The sequence below is a fragment of the Portunus trituberculatus genome, chromosome 29 (assembly GCF_017591435.1).
Source record: "Portunus trituberculatus isolate SZX2019 chromosome 29, ASM1759143v1, whole genome shotgun sequence".
NCBI lineage: Eukaryota > Metazoa > Arthropoda > Malacostraca > Decapoda > Portunidae > Portunus > Portunus trituberculatus.
The window spans coordinates 3,299,369-3,322,684 of NC_059283.1; the positions used below are offsets into that span (position 1 = coordinate 3,299,369).

The 23,316-nt window shown below is 38.4% G+C and overlaps 1 protein-coding gene across 1 annotated transcript; it reads right to left on the reverse strand.

The window, feature by feature from the left end:
- Positions 1-382: 382 nt before the first annotated feature.
- LOC123510447 (general transcription factor 3C polypeptide 4-like) lies at positions 383-13,634 on the reverse strand. Its single transcript, XM_045265638.1, has 15 exons — positions 13,517-13,634; positions 11,141-11,293; positions 6,343-6,439; positions 5,778-5,991; positions 5,406-5,605; positions 5,043-5,243; positions 4,713-4,824; positions 4,188-4,351; positions 3,857-4,049; positions 3,346-3,492; positions 2,430-2,583; positions 1,616-1,684; positions 1,182-1,281; positions 943-1,038; positions 383-703 (listed from the first exon to the last, which is right to left on the reverse strand). The coding sequence occupies exons 2-15, from the start codon at positions 11,270-11,272 to the stop codon at positions 609-611; spliced, it is 1,974 nt and encodes a 657-aa protein (XP_045121573.1). The 5' UTR covers positions 11,273-11,293; positions 13,517-13,634; the 3' UTR covers positions 383-608.
- Between the last annotated feature and the right edge of the window lie 9,682 nt (positions 13,635-23,316).

Genomic DNA, 23,316 nt, shown 5'->3' on the forward strand with positions numbered 1-23,316 from the left:
GTTTGAGGCATGTGGTACAGATAACAGCACTACTTAAAAGTGTGAACTGATAAACTTTCTTTAAAGCTTATCTGAGAATTTACAGGACCTGGACATAAATCTTTTACTAATTTTTTTTTTGCTTTATACATACAAGCAATAAAAAAAATTGAGCAGAGGCACACAAACTCACCAATCATGATGCAGACAAAGGAGCTGATGAAGATGAGGATACAATCACATCTGGGGTTGTTGTTGGCAGCAGACCAATTGAAAACAGGGAGATGCCAGGATGGAGCTTGTCCTTGTCCAACACTTGTAATACCCTGAGGCTGGATGGGATGTCCTAGGGTAGTGTGGGAGGATGTAGGATGGGTTATAAGAAGGTTGTAATAAACAATGATATATAAAAAAAAGCTTTATTGATTATTCCTTCAATCAGGAGGTGTCTTTTTTTTCCCATACAGACAAGAACAGTGCAACATATGGCTCATGTGAACAGACAAAATTACAAGCCCAGTGCTGCTGGTCAGGCTGCAGACAGGTACAACAGTAGCTCTATAAGGAGTGAGTGGGAGACAAGGCAACATTCCCTCAACATAATAGCTCCTGTAGAATCTTAGCACAGCTCACTCCTGCTGCTTCCTGGCTATCCTTCTGTTGAGCTCACTCACCATAGGACCACTACAATAGGTACATATGTAGGCATCCTCCTCAACTATGTCTGCAATGGAACAATGCTTGTGTAAGACATCAAAACTGGAAATTACCTTACAAGGAATCTACATGAACTTGATGATGGCAAGATTCTGAAAGGAATGGGTTAACACTCAAGGTTTTATCGAGCAGTACACTATGTAGGGCATCAACATTGAAAAGGAGCCAACAAGAAATCTATATTCATCAATACTACATTTACTGCAGAATGAATAACAGACTGGAGGTAAGCAGGGGCAGCCTCACCTTTGGCATCCACGTGGGCATACACTCTACATCGGGAACACAGGATGGATGGTTCCGTCAGCATGAGTGTTCGGCAGCAGCGAGGCAGTGTGTGACCTGTCCATCAGAAAATACATTAATCTTCACTGGAAACTTTTAACTACTCCACACAACACCTGTGAATGCCCTCTATTGGTAACTACTCCCTGGATCTGAGTTCAGGCTTAGATTGCTTCACATAAAGTTGTTGTAATACTTACCATTGCCACACTGACCGTGAGTCAGCCACTTGAGCTGCACCGGCGCTCTGCACACTGGACACTGCTCTCTCTTGCTCTTCTCCAGTCTTTTGGCAAGCGGCTGTAAAGAGGAAAGGAAGATGAGCTGGGCTTTGTATTACTGGGTAGTGTAGTGGCTTTTTGTGTCATATCTTTTCTTTATTCTTAAGGAGGAATGAATATAGTACTGTAAGCACCTACAATACAATACAATCTGTTACCAACTCTCTTCATTGAACAAATCTTGCAATGGCATTCCTCAATATTTTCATGTCAGTTATTTGTAATAATGTTTCAGAATAAAGTATTAATTCACAAATTTACAGAGTAAAAGGTAACAATAACTAAAAATATTTGTGTCATTATTCAGCTTCATTAAATATCATATCAAGAAAACTTGACTAAGCATCAATCACCTCCACAGTTCTTCTGACAGCTTGCTTTCCATCTTTCTTCACCCAGTCACACATGAGGGAGAGAGTGTGCTATGGATGGCAGGAAGGGCTCCTTTCTTTGTGCAAACTTTTCAACAACACCAAAAATCCATTTCATAAGAATGGCTTCCTGCACTTTTGCTTCCACCTCATTCTGTAATACAAACAATTGGATGGGAAGCTGTTGAGTTCTCAGGTGATGATGGACAATGATATGCTATTTGCACAAAAGAAAAAAAAAATAATAATAACAATGTGATAATTTAAAAAACAAAATGCTCTAGTGTGTACCTTGGACACTAAACAGGGTAGAGAAAAGTGTAAGATACAAAAACATTCAATAATTGAGTGTTAGTAGTCAGGTCTAGTGTCGTCAAGTCATTACATTACAATGCTTAAGAGAGAAGCCATTACATACACTTAAATCTGTAATGCACTTTGATTCTTAACACTACTTGATCACATAAAAAAAAATGAGGTAAGCTGCAACAAGCCATCAGACCTACAAATGACAGCTTCTGTATGAAACATACCCACATATTTCTCCTTACATCCTCATCCATAAATTTATCTAATCTTCTTTAAAAGCTCCCTAATGACTAAGCATTAACAACTTGATTACTGAGTAGTTTTAAAGATTAATGTTACTTTATCATATGCACAAGATGAATATTAGGCATCATCTCAGCATATTTGTGGGAGAATGACAAATTACTATAACTCTCGCATTAATGACACTACTTGTGGAAATCTATTATCCACCTCATCACTGAAGAATCCACACAAACAAACTTACCAGTGTTTCTAGAAGAGCTTCATTGGAGGATGCCACACTCTTGGATATCTTCACCAGCCAGAAATGCGCCTTGAGTTTCTGCAGTGACTGGTTAGGAATCTCATCAACCTGAAGGACTTTAAGGGAAGACCGTCCAGCCTTGCAAACTGATATCCTGTAGGAGCATTTTTTACTTACTACTAGTCTGCCATCAATCTATTTATCTATCTTTTATCCTATGTGTCAATCTTTCTGTATATCTACATCATCTATCTATCTATCTATCTATCTATCTATCTATCTGTCTTTCTATATTCTTGTAGGAGCATTTTTACATTCACTACCATTCTGGGCAAGCTATCACTAATACATCTATACTTCTATTTTCATTTTATGTATTAGTCTTTCTAAGTATCTACTTCATCTATCTATCTACCAGTCTTTCTATCTACCTATATATCTTTTTTACATGTCCATTTATTTATCTATTTATTCATCTTTCCATTCATTTATCTATCATAGTGTAATTAATGAAGAATATAAGTGTGCTTTGTAGTTCACAAGATAATGTTACTATTACTCTGTCTATTTGTCTATCTACATTGATGTCTGTCCCTTAAAAACTTCTTAAGGGGAATGGCAATAAGAAAATGAGTCATAACTTGCTAATTTCAACATAGCTCATACCTATACTTATTCTCTCTCTCTCTCTCTCTCTCTCCTGCCTCACAAGCCTCATAATACAAGCACAACATAACAAAACCAAATTTCCCTTGAGTAAAAGTACAATTTGAAGTGTAGACATAACAAGTGAAATCTTTAGATGATCACCTTAGAAATAAAATCACAAAATCAAATACATTCAAGTAAAGGAAGTTGTTATATATATTTTTTTTCTTTCACCAACTTCTGGACACACTTGGTCATCCACCCTCACCTCAGACTCTCAAACACATCAGCAATTAGGTGGAGTGGCAGTGGACTTTCCAGCACCCAGTCCACCATCTTGGCAGTCTCCACCACCCTGTAGATGTTGATGAGTGTTGGTTCTCTTTCTATCAGATGGTCATATGCCACTCGGATGCTGGAAGGAAACAATGAGGCATTCTAAATCTATGCTAACAAATCACAGTTTGATCAGGAACTCATGGCCCACAACTTAAACACAGAGAAGTAAACAGTACCCAAGACTGAAATACAGAGAAATAAACAGTACTTATAACTCAAACACAGAGAAGTAAACAGTATTCATGACTCAAACACAGACATAAATATAAACAGTACTCATGACTTAAACACAGAAAAATAAGCAGTACCCAACACTCAAACATGCAGAAATAAGCAGTACCCAAGACTCAAACATGAAGAAATAAGCAGTACCCAAGATTCAAACACAAAGTGGTAAACAATACTTATGACTCGAACACAGAGAAGTAAACAGTACTCACGACTCAAACACACAGACCATTGCCTTGTTGGGAGAGGCCACCAGGTCTGAGTAAGTGACCCCCTCGGAATGAAAGATGGCATCGTGTGGTTCAATGTTTGTACTTCCATCATTCAGCACCTTTATGGAGACATGTTTTACAAAGCCATCTTTTGCTGCTGCATATACATTGAAGTCATCAAACACCAGAAGACCTGCAAATTAAAGTTCTTATATTTCTGATAATGATACAATGCACTTATTTCCATCACAAAAAGTCTTTGAATGAAGCTGAAGGAGAACAAAATGATAAATTTATAATAATAATATAAAAAAAAAGGAAACAGACAAACCTGAAATTTCAAGGTCTCCAATAAAAGTGTGTGATGTGTGGTTGACAGCAAGGTGGTGTGTGGTGAGGGAAATTGACAATACCAGCAGAATATTGTGTTTGGCTGAGAGTAGAAGGTACTGGTCATCCTCAATGGGACATAACTCGGTCTGGTTAACAATCATTCTGGAAAAAATGCAAATAAAATGTTTCATGTCAGTTGATTCTTTGTTCAGATGTGTTAACTTGATACTCAGAGTAACTTAAATTTTTTGCAACAGCACATCATGATGACAGTGATGATATTTGAATATACATACCAGTAATCATCACTGTTTTGAAAGGCAAGTTGTATATCTGCACGGTCAGCAACTCAAGCCAAGATTGTGATTTATGCTCCACAAATAATGGTTTAAAAATTATGCCCTTCAATTCTAATGAAAATACAAACATACAGACAAGAAAATGGTCAACAGATCCAAATTTATGCTTCTTGTTTCATATATGCACACGGATGCAGAGTGAAAGTACTACATGTAATTCCCACCTGTCAGCATTTTCCCAAGCATAGCCTAAGTCTCTCAGCAGAGCGTGATCGTGGCTGAACTCACAGCATAGGATCTTTACTTGTCCCTGACTGTTCCCAAGGGTCAAATAGCCTGGAAGTTTTAAAATTAAATGATTTAGGATAGTGTGCAGTGTCTGTAATGATTAAAGATTACCAGTAATTTCATACTGTGAACATTATTAGTAAAATATGGATACAAAATAAATATGTATTAATGCTAATTACAGGTTGTGTATTTTAATGCAAATCATATATTTCCTTTCAAATTAAAACAGAGTTATATTAACCATTGAAGCTGCCAACACCTACCACAGTTATCTCCAGTAGTGTGCCAGTGAGCTGATTTGATCTGCGTCATGTCTGTCTCTTGTACACTCAATAACTTGACTTGGTCTTGGGAGGTGCAGCCTGTTGCCACATGCCAGAACACTGCATGGCCTCCCTCCGTCAACCCAATCAGCATGCAGTACTTGCCACCCTCCCCTTCACACATTGACGTCCACACCAGTTCTGACAGACAGCAATAAAAATAATATATACTGTTTATCATCTATAAGTTTATATTAAAATCATTCTTGATAAAACAATTCTCATGAAAAAATAGGAAGCAAAACAAGTGACAACAATGCCACTAGATTGGGAGGACAAAGCACACTACAGACAAACACTCACTGCAGATGGCCAGCATTGCCATTCGTGCTTTGTACTGGATGTGCACTGGGCTGTCCTCTGGAACTTTGACTCTCTGCCAGGCCTCATCTGAACAGTACTTGAGCCACTGTGAGGAGAGGTTTGCCAGCTCCCCCCAGTACCTGTTTGTCCGCCCCACCAGAGTCACTTTGTAGTTTGTGGTTAGCAGGGCCAGCACACACCTGCCCAGGAAAGCCACAGAATGATAAGCTGTTAGATTTGAACAACAACAGGTATCTGGTATTGCCCAGACACTAACAATGAGCTTATTAAGTAATGATAATTTTGGAGATCTATAACTATACATATTCATAATTATTGTAGTAATAAATCAATAAGCAATGAGATACACACCTCCCATGCTGTCCAATCCCCTGAGGAGACCACACGCCCTGCTGGTAGCCCCTGTGGGTGGCCTCACCACTAGGCATGCAGGACACACTACTGCGAGAGTAGCGAGGGTCTTGCTCCACCTCGGCCCGCTGGTTGGCCGACAGCATGGCATCCATCATCATGGCGTGGCCGGTGACATGATCTACTGTCTGCAGCACGGTGGTCAGGTCGATGTCTGTCGAGTGTGTCATGCCATGGGACTCACTACATACTATGCTGACTTGAGCAGCTCATTACAGATTATTATTATTGTCATTATTTTTTTCTTTGTAGTCTCTAAGGGATAGTCTCAATTCAAACCCAACACAAGGATAACGAAGAATAATTATATGCCTAATAAATCAAACTACTTTATATCAGAGCTCAGAGCTAATGTTGGACTGTGCCAGTAATTCTCATTATTTGGTACTCAGACAATATCAAATTAACATTAATCACTTGTTAGTAATTTCACACCAACCACAAGCAGCATCACATTTCACTCCATTCCAGTTTACTTTGCTACCTGTATTTAACCTAAGCTGACCTGGATGGACTTTGGAGGACTGGGCATCAGGAGCTGCCAGGAAGAAGCGTGTTAACATCAGTGCTGGCGTGCACTCCTCAGGGGACAGGGTTACCTCCTGGCAAAACATTACAACATTCAAAAATATGTACTTGGAATATAAAGGTGTGTGTACATTTATAACTATAATCAACAAGTAGTCCATTTTCACAATTACTTAAAAAATGGATAATATATGCATGTATTTGAACACCAATGTAAAGAAATCTTCAGTTTTGTTGCTTATCTGGTATGCATAAGTGTGAGGGAATGCTGTTAAGTCTGTCTGCAAGTTGAGAGTGTGTGTGTGTGTGTGTGTGTGTGTGTGTGTGTGTGTGTGTGTGTGTGTGTGTGTGTGTGTTCAGTTTGGCTTGGTTTCCCTTGATTAAAAGGATGCTGTCTGATTCATAAATGTATTTGCAGATAGGTACTACAAACATATTAATCATTCAAGCATTACACAATACTTATAAGTTGCACTATGTCCATTTTCTTTGGTAAATAAGACAAATTTGCCAAAACATATATTCTTTATTTGTATACCTGCAGCAACTTAAGATGAAGCCATTCTACCCATACACAAGCTCTCTCTCTTAGTGCTTTTTCCATGGAAATGCTTGAAGACAGATGGATGCAACATGACATGCTTGCACAATTTCCTTTCCCCCCTACTCTCTCTCTCTCTCTCTCTCTCTCTCTCTCTCTCTCTCTCTCACCCATTCCCCACACTGTTAACTTATTGAGGACATGATCACAATATCTACACATCTACTTCATAAACCGTCGATCAAGCACTCAGTTCTCGGGAAAAAACAGATCTATAAACTGAGTTTTTTCATCTTTCTCACTAACGTATCTCAACTACACATAATTAACACATACAAATATTTCAATGTGAATTTCAAAAACTGTCAAAAGGAAGAAAAGGAAAAAAAAAAGGCAATTACAAAAATCAATCTTACACTTAAATAATACATGAGAAAGCTAAATTCATGTATATATATATATAATATATATATATATATATATATATATATATATATATATATATATATATATATATATATATATATATATATATATATATATATATATATATATCTGATAGAGAGAGAGAGAGAGAGAGAGAGAGAGAGAGAGAGAGAGAGAGAGAGAGAGAGAGAGAGAGAGAGAGAGAGAGAGAGAGAGAGAGAGAGAGAGAGCGAGAGAGCTGTAATAAAATCACTATTTCTATTTAATTGTGGCTTTTCTTTCACCTCCAAGTTTTACGCTTTGGCAGATCGACACTCAACCAAGTTAAATCAAGATATGGCCAGTCTGCAGTCTTGGATTTCTGGTGTCTTTAGAGATCAGTACTCTGCAGGGAAAAGGCAGCTCTGGACCACTACATCTTGGTAACTTTGTTTGAAGATGGGATCATGTTTGTCCCGAAATGTCATAAGTGTTTGAATAAAAATAGTGATTTCATGTTTTACACATTGGCAGATCTACACTCAATGAAGTGTATTATTCTTATTCTTTACTCAGTGACCCTTTTCCAGGAGGATATATTCAATATCAATTTTTTCAAAGTTACTCTGCATGTATGAAAAATACCCAATTGTATAAAACAACCAAATATAATAATCTATCATAAGAAGAAATTATCATGATACTCAAACATAAAGCAGTGTACATTTTCAGTGCAACAATAGTATAGAAATGATTTTCAGCTAAATTTTATAGATTGTCCTTCCTGTCCCCAGCCACCCATAACAAAACTTATATTTTGATATACCTATACATACCTCTTAAAGCTTATTTTCTCTTCCATTATATACATATCTATATACAAAGAATATAATGCTATAAGGCAGACCTCCAAAAATCCAAAACCAAAATTCACAAGAGTTAAGTATCACCAACCCAGTGCTTCACAGGTCCTCACACAGCATGAGTGCAATGCAAACCTTCATGCCACAATATGTAGGAACACAAATCATCACAAATCAAGCAAGGCATCCAATTCCTATACCATATATCATGTAACCAAAATAAATTACCTTTATATATGAGAAAATTATAAATATTCATTCATACTGGAAGATCAGCACTACATGACTAGGTATTTCATTGGTACATATGAACATACAATTGATATCAAGAACTGATAACTACTAGTGAAGAAGGAAAAACTGAGACAAATGGATATCTGATGATGAACAGTGAAACACTACAAAAGAATCATACCAGTACTCACTAGAAAAGCAAGAACACTAATGGTTTACATGGCATCAAAATGAAACTTATGTGCATCCTGCTGCTTCTCCCTCTTGTCCTGCTGCAACTCTCTGCGGTAGAGGATGCCAATGATGGCAGCCACAAAGAGGCAGGTGCCCACCAGCGCTCCGGCCGTCATAAGCATTGCCTTGCTGGGGGTGATGAACAGCTTGCTCACCCATCGGTCTGGGTGCCCCCTAGGGTATGGTATCACTATCAGCTGGGAATTGGGGATGATCTGGGTAAAACTGCTACTCAGGGTCTCTGAGTTGTTCCCTTTGGGGATGCCAACCCTCAGTTCCTCCACAAAATTCCAGTTTCGTCCCAAACCAAAGACGGTGTAAGGTAGCTGGAGGGCATGGTAGGCAGTCTGGGACAGCTGGGTGTCCCTGGACTGCTGCAGGCCTCCTGTGGCTGTGGTGATGATGTAAGTGATGGAGGGCCCTGGCTGGTTGGTGCCATAAGGAATGTTGTGCAGCTCGCAGTCAGACCCATAGCAGCGCCCCGTAGGGATGAGCACCTGTAATGCAGGGCCTCATTGTTGATGCATGTATTTGTCAAGATTTCACACAATATATAAACATAATGGTATATATTCTCTGAAACAAACTAGAACTCATAATGTGCACACTTAGAAGAGTATTAAATATTAAATCTTTGGTAAGTTATATAAGAGATAGATAAGTTATGCTGTGTGGCAAAATACAAGTCTCTTCCCATTACTATTATTTTATCAGGGGAATCTGGTTGGAGCTGCAGATTCTACACACTACTACAAACATTTCACAATAAGTAGCTCAGTCCTTACCTTGACGAAGACAGCATCATACTCATTGGGGTCTTTGTACACTCCCAGCTGGTACTTCCCATCAGAGTCCTTTCGCACTAGAAGGATATCCAGTGTGCCATCTTCTTGAAAGTCAAAGAAGGTTCCCAATACAGTGTCACCAAATTCCTCAAACAGATTCCAGTGTGGTACAAACTTGCGTGGGTAAGCATTGCATGCCGCCTCACATTTGACATTCTCCATCAGGATCACTCTTGGTTTATTCTCTGCATTGATGAGGGTGACCAGAATGTCTGGGTAGCCATCTAGATTGTAGTCACCAACATGTAAGGTGATGGTGTCTGTGTAAAGATAATCCTTATCATCTGCTTTAGGGTACCTCCAGATATTTTCAGCCGAGTCCTTGAAGTTGACATCCAGCTCAATCCAGTTTGAATGTCCATAACTGTAAATAAATATTGCACTCTGTTCATCCTTGAGAGCTGGAACAAGAGCATCCACTTCTCCATCAAGATTCACATCTGCAAAAGATGTCTGGCCAACCACAGAAGTTGGTAGGTTTGGAATACGGTTCAATTTGAAACCCTTGTCAGATTTCATCCACACTTCATACTGTCCCTCAGCAGTTACCCAAAGGTCAGCTGCAAGATCATCATCCAGGTCAATGAAGGCATGTGAACTTGGCACTCTCAGGCTTGTCAGGTTACCTACTTCTACAGGCACAGCTACTGGAGGCTCCCTCTTTGGATCTTGTCCAAACACCCAAAACTTTCTGGTTTTATTTTCATCTTCTCCAAACAGGTCAGGGATCATATCTCCATTGTAATCCATGACCAGCGGCTGTCCAGAGAGTGACAGTAATGGAGAGTCTTCTGATGCACACTTCAAAGACATTTCCTTGAGATTTCCCCATAGGATATACACTTCAAAGAACTCAGACACCTTGGTATTGTGTGACACTATCATCACATCCATGGCACCATTTCCATCAAAGTCCCCAGGAGCAACATTGACTATATTGAGGGTCTTGTAGGTGCAGGATGGCCCTCCATCAGCTCCTGAGGCAAGCATGAGGGGCGGCTCAGACTGAGATATTAGTATCTCTAACGTCTTGCCATCCTCCGTCACCACAAACAAGTCAGTTAGTTTATCAGAGTTGAAGTCCCCAAATGCAGCTGGTAAGAAATTTGTATTGGTGCCAAATACATACTCTGTGAAGTTTAGTGCCCGTGACTGGGCCACCATCACTAGAACTATTAAGAATTTCAATCCATGCATCTTTGCAATGTTCCTTTAATGCAACCACAGTAAAAAGCAAGTTAATCACAGTTCACTTTCACTACATTAGATGACAACAGTTTTCAATTACTAATAAAAATTGTCAGCTTCAAGTGTCTCTATGATGTGCATAACACTCATGCCAATTTCTCCTCAACATACCTGCAAGGAAAAAATTAACTGCAATAGTAATTATATCAATGATAGTAGGAGTACCAGTAATAGCAATAGTTTTCATAGGATTAGTAATAGAAGCAGAAGTGAAATACAATGATAATAAAGGAGACATAAAAGAAAATATCTATGAAGTTAATAGATAAGACGTTAATGAATGAAACAGCGAAATAATCCAAACCATTTATTAAGTACAGATGTAGTCAATAACAGACATGTCCAGTAACTAAACTACTACCTCTACTAGTCTCCATAAAAAGGAAAATAATAACAAAGACTTACCAAAATGTAGACACCATGCTGGGTGACGAGAGCAATGTTGTTATCGGCAGACCAACTCAGAGGGGCTCGAGCCAAGACTGCTGTGGCAAAGGGAACGCCCTGCACCAACTGCCGCACCTCAATCTTCCCCATTACACCACACGCCACCACAGCCTGAATACACAAATCCAGGTTACTTTGCAATGAAAAGAAATAAAGATTATTAAAATTTACCTTTACCTACTAATTTTGTGACTGTTTCTTGGGATCATAGCCAATAAAGAAATCAGGAGTGATATTTATGAACTGAATTAATCAATCTAAAGCTCACCTAATTCAATCCAACTATCAGGTGAAGTTGATGTTATTTCAATATTATGAAAATAATAAATAAAAGGAAGAAAATATGATAGAAATGCAGAGCCACTGCTCCAATACTTTTCTTTAGCCTCAACAAACTTGAGAAACTTGTGAGGAAAATAATTTTTTTGAGCATGAAAACAAAACAACTGAAAAAACTGCCACAAAAAATTAAGGACATTCCCTGAATAACTAGGTAAACTTCAATGAACTTAAAAAAATGAAGACATTTCTCTAAGATAAGCTTTGTTAATACATATGGAAGGTAATACTCCATCTCCTTTTTATCCTAGCAAGAGGGAGGTGTTACTTAGCCTAACTTAACCTAACAAAGTCTTCCTTAAGCAAAGGTGACCCCCGTTAGACTTGCCAAGGATGTTACATATTTTTTTTTCTTTATGAAAGGAAGAGAACCAGCCAAGGGTAAAAAAAAAAAAAAAAAAAAAGGCCCACTTGAGTGCTGGCTCGCTACAAAGAGAAAAATGTCAGCCAAAATCAGGGAGCAAATTAGGGAGGGAGTTCCAGTTTAACACTGAAAGGTATGAATGATTGAGAGTACTGGTTAACTCTTGTGTTAGAGAGTTGGACAGAATAGGGATGAGAGGAAGAAGAAAGCCTTGTGCAACGAAGCCGCAGGAGGAATCCTATTCGTGACCAAAACATTACCCAGATCAGTCAGGAGCAACTATTCTGTGCATTAACCTGACTGCACCCGGGGAAACTCTAAGATCTTCAAACCATGGGCTTGACTAAATATTAGAAAATATTTACACTCACAGGGTTGTGGATACACAGAACAATCTTCCAGAGTGGGTGGTAAATTCTGATAACATGGGACAATTTGAAGCTCATCTAAATGAATTATGGAAAGGCCAGGATATAACATTCAATTATATAGAGCCAATAAAAACCACTACACGCAACCAGAGTCAAGTTAATGATTGAGCTGCCAAGCTGGAGCCACATACCTAGTGCCTCTTCCGGAAGACCAACTGTAACCAACACTAATGTCAGAGGAAAACAAGCAAGCAGTATTTCTCACCTTTCTATATTATACTAACTTGTGCTATATTGGTCTGTATCACCTCATCATACAGTATGATGTGGTAACTATTAATACATCTCATTATTATAAGGGACTCAACTTGGTCACTACTATTAAATCAGCTTGCTATAGTAGTGAAATCTTGCTCAGCTGTGTTGCCTTATATGGTTAGCTACACTATATTAGGCTGGTGGAGGAGATTCTAGAGTTAGTATGTAAGGGCAGCACAGATCTTCAGATATACCAGTCAACTTATTTAGCAAGGAAAAATAGTGATTGAATTGTGCATCTTTTCCAGTCATTAGTGAAAAATTATCCAGTATTAATGTTAGTGCAAATAAAGAGTAATTATATTCACAAAAATAACCACTACCTGCCTATGCATAAACACGAATCCTCTTCACATACACAGACTTATCATTATGCACGAAATTGCAATCACACTGACACTGATCCACCACTGTATCTACACAGAACAATATTGTACAGGGCCACACAAGTAGTCCAATCCTTTAGTGAGCTGTGAATTGTCTGAACCTGCTCTCACTTTTGGTTGTACTTTCTTTTCCACTATTCCTGATGTGGTAAATCCATATCATACTAACTCTGAAGCATACAAGCACTCATACCTTCCACGTGCCATAAAAGACTACAACATTGTATTCGAGACAGCGGTACATGATATACATTCTCTGAAATACTACCTAGCGGACACATTTTATTAACTTACCTCCCCACACCCGCAAATTAATTATAAGTATTACAGTGTCTAGCATATTACTACTAGAATTACAATGTCATGAGAGGGTAGCTATAGTGAGTCACTACTACAACTGATTGCACCATTTGATTAGGTTCTTACTCTTATATCTGTATTCTCTACCTTATCTGAACTCACTCCACAAACACAGTCGTGGGGAAAGCATCATGTAGTTATGGAAAAACTGCCAAGTACACAATGAATTAAATAAATGGAAGTAAATGTATATTACCGTGTTATTATCAAGTGTGACTTCGGCAGTTCGGCTCTTCTTTCACAACTTCGGTTAAATCACTTTTCGGATTTCATATATATCAATATTATCTAACGTCAAGTTCAATGAATTAATGAATGAGGGTTTTTTTTATTACATATCTAAATGACTAAAGGTGCTTTCTATATTGTTATTCTTTAAAATGTGACTTCGGCTCTTATCTTAAACACAAAGGCTAGGTTGAAGATAAGCCAACATGACGTCACAAAAGTAAAGCCAGCGTCCTTTACTCCCCCTAACCCACTTGCACCCAAAACATTACCAGCCGCTCATTGAAAATACATGGGAACGCTCAAGTTACGCTCATTATTTTCCCATGTTTCGAAGCTGTCTGCCATATATGTGACCTGAAAAGACTCGTAATTGTCATGGCATACGGTCACAAGAAGATTTAGACGGTATGCCAGAGACAGGTATGAGATGATGCAAGTGGTGCTGAGGGAGCTGGGGCATGACAGAGTGGAGATGACAGGAAGGGAATGGATGGTGTTGCTGCTGGGACTGTGTGGGGAGACTAATGAAAGGATGATTGAGGCTGTGAAAGAGTTCCTGGAGAGAATGTGGCGTGCCAGATGCAGGAACTAGTGGTGTGAAAGATGGTGATTGCCCTCTTTGTTGTCTGGTGTTCTTTATGTTCCCTACAGGAGCTTCCGATACAAAGGCCTGACCCAGAAGAAATTCTGCGTCACCTGTACCATCAAGATCAAGATCGGTAAATCATACATACAAATTAGATAATACAGTGTTTTCCAGTTTTGGTGGATGGGGTGAGAAATAAAAAAAACTGTCCGAGGCAAACGTATGGCTGAACAAGGCCATGTACACATGTAAATATACGTGTGCATGTAGAAGTAAACATACAAATTTACATATGCATTTAAATGAAGAATAAATAAATATATATCAAGTGAATGTCGGCCTTAAGGCTGATTTTTCTTGGTATAACACATGTCAAATTCTCTCTCTCTCTCTCTCTCTCTCTCTCTCTCTCTCTCTCTCTCTCTCTCTCTCTCTCTCTCTCTCTCTCTCTCTAAATGATTTAAAGAGAGAGAGAGAGAGAGAGAGAGAGAGAGAGAGAGAGAGAGAGAGAGAGAGAGAGAGAGAGAGAGAGAGACTCAACAAACCTTAACACGAAAACAATATTAAACAACAACAAAAAAAAAAAAAAAAAACCAACACACCCCTAGACACTCACATTTCCCCAGTAGAACATGGCGATAAAGGCCTTCCCGACCTTAATGAACACCAGGGCTGGCAGTTAGCGTTGATAGTGCATGGTGTGGCAGACCTGCGCCATGAACTCGCCCATAGCCTCTGCCACGCCCAGCTCACTCTGCCTGTCGTCACCTACAAACAAAACAGGTACTCATTATAAAAAGACATCTGTTATAAGGCCAATTCACATTGAGGCGGTCTGATCAGGGGGATGAAAACCTACTAAAACACCAAGTATAGAGCAAAAAAACATTCATACACACGCTAAAGACACTCTCCACAGCTAAACCACTTAAAAACTCAATATAATCCCCCAAATAAAGCACTAACAACACAATGCGCTGAAAATGCCACCAAACACACGAACTCACTAGAATCACCCAATACATATATACTCAAATGACAAATCATCCCTACTCACCGCCAAAACACCATTAATATATAGCTACACCCAAACCACTTAAAATACGTAAAACTAACCTAAAATACATCCAAAACACCATACAATTCCTAAAAATGCTCTCAAAACGCATTCAGACATCCAAATAATGAAATACACTTCCATACCACACTTTAGTAAGTAAAATATACCTAAAGATCTATCACCGCACTGAAAACACAGAAAATACACCCAAAACATATTTATAACATCCCAAACACCCGGCAACACTACTAAACACACTTAAATCACCCCAATATATCCTAAAACCAACAAAATGCATTATAAAGAACGTTAAGATTAAAAGGGACACTTACCTATATATTAAAGCTTTGGCTCCTTCTCCTATTTCGCTATTATTTCTCCTTTCTTCTTCGACCACTTTTTTTTCTCCTTCCTCTTCCTTCTATTGGTTTGGTGTACACGTCTGATCCTAGAAACACATAAAAACACTAAATATAAGACAATATATTGAGGAAATGATGGGTGACTTAAGTATTGTGGCTTGGCTGCTCCTCTTTTTTCTCCCTTTCTCTTTCCTTCATCCTTATCCTTCTTTAGTTCTCCTTTTCTCTTCCTTTTACTAACAATATCTATACACCTGAACATAGAAACACACGAAAACAAGTAGAAATCACTAAATATTTGGTAAAATATTGACGAAGTGGGGAGTTGGAAGAGAGGCGTCAGCCTCGGGCTATAATGAGTCACCACCTGGGCTGTGATCATCAGAGAGAACGAGAACTGGGGTGACTCGACTAAATTACGTAAATAATTTGATTTTAAAAATGACTTTTAGAAAAAACGAAGCCACGACCGAATGTATGATATTTTATGACGTGAAAAATATTTAAACCAGTTTTAAAAATATCGAAATATCTCCAGCTTAACTAGTTCTTAAAAAATGTCTAAATTAATTACGTTAAAAGTATAAAAAACAGTTTCATCAACAATTTTCTTGAAACGTCATGGAAGTCAAGCCATTTTCACTTGGCAAGTATTTTAACACATTTTACAGAGTCTGATCATTCTTTTAACGCATACTACAGCGAGTTCGACTGATAATCATAAACGGGAACAAATGAAATACAGAAAAATAAGAGTTACCTTTAACAACATCAAACACAATTTTAAAGTCCACACATTTCACTCATTAGATTAATTTCACACTTAAGAGAGCGTATGGGATTCTTTGATATCATAAGGACCCAGTTATAACATAAAACAGAAAAAGCTCCAAATAGGAAATCGAAATTTTTGATCGTTAAAAAGAATTTACCACACACCATAAAACACCAATAAACGCTACATATTTACTAAACGAAGATGCAGAACATACTGTAAACACAATGAAACACTTATAGAAACCATAAAAACAAACCATGAAAGCGTAATATTGCCGTTAGGAAATATATGAAAAAAGTAATTGACGCCTCAGGTTGTCGGGGGTCGGTGATGGCGGGGGGACCACGGGGAGGGGGGGAGGCAACATCCAGGACCAGTGGAGGCTCAACCCATATGTTGCCCTTATCATCTCAACACACTAAAATTAAGCCATATAGACAATCTTTGACTACTAGATGTGAAATGTTAGACAAGTGGGTGAATTCTGACATGTTTGGCTCACAGTAAGTGAAGGGAGCAAATATTAGCGGTAGATACTGACACTTTGCTGCATTTATAATAATCGTTATATCCATGACCTTTTAAATATTTACGTATTGTTTTTATTCTCATGGAAAGGAAACGTACGAATAAGTGAATGGCCTTATAAATACCTTTAAAAGAATAGGATAAAGCAGAGTTCCGCTTGCTGCTTGGTGCTGCTCAAAACTGTTAATAATATAACACTTCACTGTGTGTGTGTGTGTGTGTGTGTGTGTGTGTGTATAAGCATGTTCTGGATGTGTTTGGAGAGTGTTTACCAGTGTTGCCGGTATACAAGAATGTCTTTTGAGTATTTATGGCTGTGTATGGGTCCGTGTCGCCCACCGGCACCACCACCACTGTTACCACCAACACCTTTACTACTACTAGACTACTGCTGTTTCAAACCGTATGAAGGCAGTGTGTGTATCGTAAAAATGTTTATGATAAGTATCTATTAGTAGATTTATTTTTTTAAGAGACACTATTCTTTTACGAATACCACATTACGATTTATTGCTTATTGTGATATCTTTGTTTTGTTATCGTGTCTAACTATAGTTATTTGTCAAAGCAGTAAATATTGAATTGTATCTTGTTTTACGGCAAGAGTTTGTAGTTCCTGCGGAACAAAAAACGAGATGCTTAAAAGGCAGACTATATTATTTCTTTCATTTCGTATATGTATCATCAGACATTCGAGTATTTCTGAGAAAAAAAAAAAAACAGTGAAATGACAATAAGTAGAAAAATATATGTACGTTTTTCTGTTTACATACACATCTATTTTCTTATAATACAACATAAATAATAGGATAATAAAGGGCCCATCTAGGTTATTTTGTATCAGTCACACAGTGACTTATGTATATTCGAAATGATTATATATTGAAGGCCCGCGTCATCCCTCTTCGGGTGGCAACTAACAACAACAACAGCTTACTTATCTACTTGCCTACCTATCCATCTCCCTATTTATTTATCTAAGTATCCATTTACCTATCTATCGAACTATCAAATTACCCGCTTATCTATTTTCACGCAAGCATTTAAATACCTCTATCAGCACCGCCACTACCCACATCTGCCCATTTTCGCCATCATCAAGGGGAAAATGTCGGTGATAAGCGAGGAACACAACGGCTTTATGTATTGCATCACCAAGCTCCGCTTACCGTGTCGTGTCGTCTGGACGGACCCTGATGGAACGCCCATCCATGGCGCCTTCGGACCCACTTAGAACTGGTGTAGTAGTGACTGGAGGCATCCGTGAGATATACGTGGTGTCATGCACTTATCCGAAATCCTTTGCCTCTCGTCTTCAGTGGGTTTTCTACACACTTGTTTGGTCGCTGCAAGTGTGCACTCGCGTACAGCAACACGCGCCTGGCCACGTCCACCACTTACCTCAGTTTTTTTTTTTTTCTTTTTCTTTTTTTATGTAGGAAACAGGGCCAACCAGGGGTAAAAAAAAAAAAACTGAAAAAAGGCCTACTTGAGTGCTAGCTCTCTACAAACTCTTGCGATAGAGTTGGGCAGAATAGGGATGAGAGGAAGAAGAGAGTCTTGTGCAGCGAGGCCACAAAAGGAAAGGAGGCATGCAGTTTACAAGATCAGTAGAACAGTTAGCATGAAAATAGCGATAAAAGATAGAAAGAAATGCAACATTTCGGCGGTGAGAAAGAGGCTGAAGACATTAAGTCAGAGGGAGGGAGTTGATGAGACGAAAAGATTCTGATTCCACCCTATCTAGTGAAACTGTGTGACTGGAATCCCCCAAAACTTGCGAAGAATATATGACCTGGAAAGACTCGTAATTGTCATGGCATACGGTCACAAGAAGATTTAGACGGTAAATCATACATACAAATTAGATAATACAGTGTTTTCCAGTTTTGGTGGATTGGGTGAGAAATGAAAAACTGTCTTTGGGGCAAACGTATGGCTGAACAAGGCAATGTACACATGTAAATATACGTGTGCATGTAGAAGTAAACATACAAATTTACATACACATTTAAATGAAGAACAAATAAATATATATCAAGTGAACGTCGGCCTTAAGGCTGATTTTTCTTGGTATAATACATGTCAAATTCTCTCTCTCTAAATCATTTAGAGAGAGAGAGAGAGAGAGAGAGAGAGAGAGAGAGAGAGAGAGAGAGAGAGAGAGAGAGAGAGAGAGAGAGAGAGAGAGAGAGAGAGAGAGAGAGAGAGAGAGAGAGAGAGAGAGAGAGAGAGAGAGAGAGAGAGAGAGAGAGAGAGAGAGAGAGAGAGAGACTCAACAAATCTTAACACGAAAACAATAGTAAACAACAACAACAACAAAAACAAAAACAACAACAACCAACACACCCCTAGACACTCACATTTCCCCAATAGAACATGGTGATAAAGGTCTTCATGATCTTAATGAACAGCTGCTGGCAGACCTGCGCCGTGATCTCACCGCCCATAGCCTCTGCCACGCCCAGCTCACTCTGCCTGTCGTCACCTACAAACAAAACAGGTACTCATTATACAAAGACATCTGTTATAGGGACCAATTCACATTGAGGCGGTCTGATCAGGGGGATGAAAACCCACTAAAACACCAAGTATAGAGCAAAAAAACACTCATACACACGCTAAAGACACATCCACAGCTAAACCACTTAAAAACTCAATATAACTCCCCAAATAAAGCACTAACAACACAATGCAATAGCTGAAAATGCCACCAAACACACGAACTCACTAGAATCACCCAATACATATATACTCAAATGACAAATCATCCCTACTCACCGCCAAAACACCACTAATATAGCTACACCCACACCACTTAAAATACGCAAAACTAACCTAAAACACATCCAAAACACCATACAATTCCTAAAAATGCTCTCAAAACGTATTCAGACATCCAAATAATGGAATACACTTCCATACCACACTTTAGTAAGTAAAATATACCTAAAGATCTAACACCGCACTGAAAACACAGAAAATACACCCAAAACATATTTATAACATCCCAAACACCCGGCGACACTACTAAACACTTAAATCACCCCAAATATATTCCAAAACCAACAAAATGCATTATAAAGAACGTTAAGATTAAAAGGGACACTTACCTATATATTAAAGCTTTGGCTCCTTCTCCTATTTCGCTTTTATTTCTCCTTTCTTCTTCGACCACTTTTTTTTTTCTCCTTCCTCTTTCTTCTATTGGTTTGGTGTACACGTCTGATCCTAGAAACACATAAAAACACTAAATATAAGACAATATATTGAGGAAATGATGGGTGACTTAAGTATTGTGGCTTGGCTGCTCCTCTTTTTTCTCCCTTTCTCTTTCCTTCATCCTTATCCTTCTTTAGTTCTCCTTTTCTCTTCCTTTTACTAACAATATCTATACACCTGAACATAGAAACACACGAAAACAAGTAGAAATCACTAAATATTGGGTAAAATATTGACGAAGTGGGGAGTTGGAAGAGAGGCGTCAGCCTCGGGCTATAATGAGTCACCATCTGGGCTGTGATCATCAGAGAGAACGAGAACTGGGGTGACTCGACTAAATTACGTAAATAATTTGATTTTAAAAATGACTTTTAGAAAAAACGAAGCCACGACCGAATGTATGATATTTTATGACGTGAAAAATATTTAAACCAGTTTTAAAAATATCGAAATATCTCCAGCTTAACTAGTTTAAAAAAAATGTCTAAATCAGTTACGTTAAAAGTATAAAAAACATTTTCATCAATAATCTTCTTGAAACGTCATGGAAGTCAAACCATTTTCACTTGGCAAGTATTTTAACACATTTTACAGAGTCTGATCATTCTTTTAACGCATACAACAGCGAGTTCGACTGATCATCATAAACGGGAACAAATGAAATAAATGAAATAGAGAAAAATAAGAGCTACATTTAACAACATCAAACATATTTTTTAAGTCCACACATTTCACTCATTAGATTAATTTCACACTTAAGAGAGCGTATGGGATTCTTTGATATCATAAGGACCCAGTTATAACATAAAACAGAAAAAGCTCCAAATAGGAAATCGAAATTTTTGATCGTTAAAAAGAATTTACCACACACCATAAAACACCAATAAACGCTACATATTTACTAAACGAAGATGCAGAACATACTTCAAACACAATGAAACACTTATAGAAACCATAAACACAAACCATGAAAGCGTAATATTACCGTTAGGAAATATACGAAAAAAGTAATTGACGCCTCAGGTTGTCGGGGGGTCGGTGATGGCTGGGGGACCACGGGGAGACGGGGAGGCAATATCTAGGACCAGTGGAGTCGCGACCCATATGTTGCCCTTATCATCTCAACACACTAAAATTAAGCCATATAGACAATTTTTTACTACTAGATGTGAAATGTTAGACTAGTGGATGTTTGTCTCACAGTAAGTGAAGGGAGCAAATATTAGCGGTAAATACTGACACTTTGCTGCATTTATAATAATCGTTATATCCATGACCTTTTAAATATTTACATATTGTTTTTATTCTCATGGAAAGGAAACGTACGAATACGTGAATGGCCTTATAAATACCTTTAAAAGAATAGGATAAAGCAGAGTTCCGCTTGTTGCTTGGTGCTGCTGAAAACTGTTGATAATATAACACTTCACTGTGTGTGTGTGTGTGTGTGTGTGTGTATAAGAATGTTCTTTAGGTGTTTGGGGAGTCTTGAGTGTGTTTACCAGTGTTGCCGGTATACAAGAATGTCTTTTGAGTATTTATGGTTGTGTATGGGTCAGTGTCGCCCACCGGCACCACCACCACTGTTACCACCAACACCTTTACTACTACTAGACTACTGCTGTTTCAAACCGTATGAAGGCAGTATGTGTGTATCGTAAAAATGTTTATGATAAGTATCTATTAGTAGATTTATTTTTTTAAGAGACACTATTCTTTTATGAATACCACATTACGATTTATTGCTTATTGTGTTATCTTTGTTTTTGTTATCGTGTCTAACTATAGTTATTTGTCAAAGCAGTAAATATTAAATTGTATCTTGTTTTACGGCGAGATTTTGCAGTTCCTGCAGAACAAAAAACGAGATGCTTAAAAGGCAGACTATATTATTTCTTTCATTTCGTATTTGTATCATCAAATATTCGAGTATTTCTGAGAAAAAAAAAGTGAATTGACAATAAGTAGAAAAATATATGTACGTTTTTCTATCTACATACACATCTATTTTCTTATAACATAACATAAATAATAGGATAATAAAGGGCCCATCTAGGTTATCCTGTATCAGTCGCACAGTGACTTATGTATATTCGAATAATTACTTGTCTAATTGCCTACCTTTCCATTTATCTGTTTATTTATCTAAGTGTCCAATTACTTATTTATCGAACTATCAAATTATTCGCTCATCTATTATCACACAAGCATTTAAATACCTCTATCAGCACCGCCACTATCCACACCTGCCCATTTTCGCCATCATCAAGGAGAATATGTCAATGATAAGCGAGGGACACAACGGCTTTATGTATTGCATCACCAAGCTCCGCTTACCGTGTCGTGTCGTCTGGACGGACCGTGATGGAACGCCCATCCATGGCGCCTTCGGACCCGCTTAGAACTGGTGTAGGAGTGACTGGAGGCATGCGTGAGATATACGTGGTGTCATGCACTTATCCGAAATCCTTTGCCTCTCTCGTCTTCAGTGGGTTTTCTACACACTTGTTAGGTCGCTGCAAGTGTGCACTCGCGTACAGCAACACGCGCCTGGCCACGTCCACCACTTACCTCATAGTTTTTTTTTTTTTTTTATGTAGGGTACAGGGCCAACCAGGGGTAAAAAAAAAAAAAAGACTGAAAAAAGGCCTACTTGAGTGCTAGCTCTCTACAAACTCTTGCGATAGAGTTGGGCAGAATAGGGATGAGAGGAAGAAGAGAGTCTTGTGCAGCGAGGCCACAAAAGGAAAGGAGGCATGCAGTTTACAAGATCAGTATAGAACAGTTAGCATGAAAATAGCGATAAAAGATAGAAAGAGATGCAACATTTCGGCGGTGAGAAAGAGGCTGAAGACATTAAGTCAGAGGAGGGGAGTTGATGAGACGAAAAGATTCTGATTCCACCCTATCTAGTGAAACTGTGTGACTGGAATCCCACCAAACTTGCGAAGAATACTCCATACAGGAGCGGATAAGACCCTTATCAGTTAGCAGTTGGAGGGGCGAGAAAAGCTGGCGGAGACGCCTCAGAACCCTAACTTCATAGAAACTGTTTTAACAAGAGGTGAGATGTGAAGTCTCCAGTTAAGATTATTTGTAAAGGACAGACCGAGGATATTCAGTGTAGAAGTAGGAGACAGTTGAGTGTCATAGAAAATCGCATTGTAGAAAATATTATCGTGGAAAATCGTGGAGTTGTTTATTTATGTATTTATTTATTTATCTATTT

Coding starts and splice junctions, on each gene's coding strand:
- LOC123510447 (XM_045265638.1), bottom strand. CDS start 11,272: ATGGGGAAGATTGAGGTGCGGCAGTTGGTGCAGGGCGTTCCCTTTGCC. Junction 4,352..4,712: donor GCTTGGGAAAATGCTGACAG/GTGGGAATTACA, acceptor CATTTTTTCCAG/AATGATTGTTAACCAGACCG. Junction 4,050..4,187: donor TGGAGACCTTGAAATTTCAG/GTTTGTCTGTTT, acceptor TTTAATTTGCAG/GTCTTCTGGTGTTTGATGAC.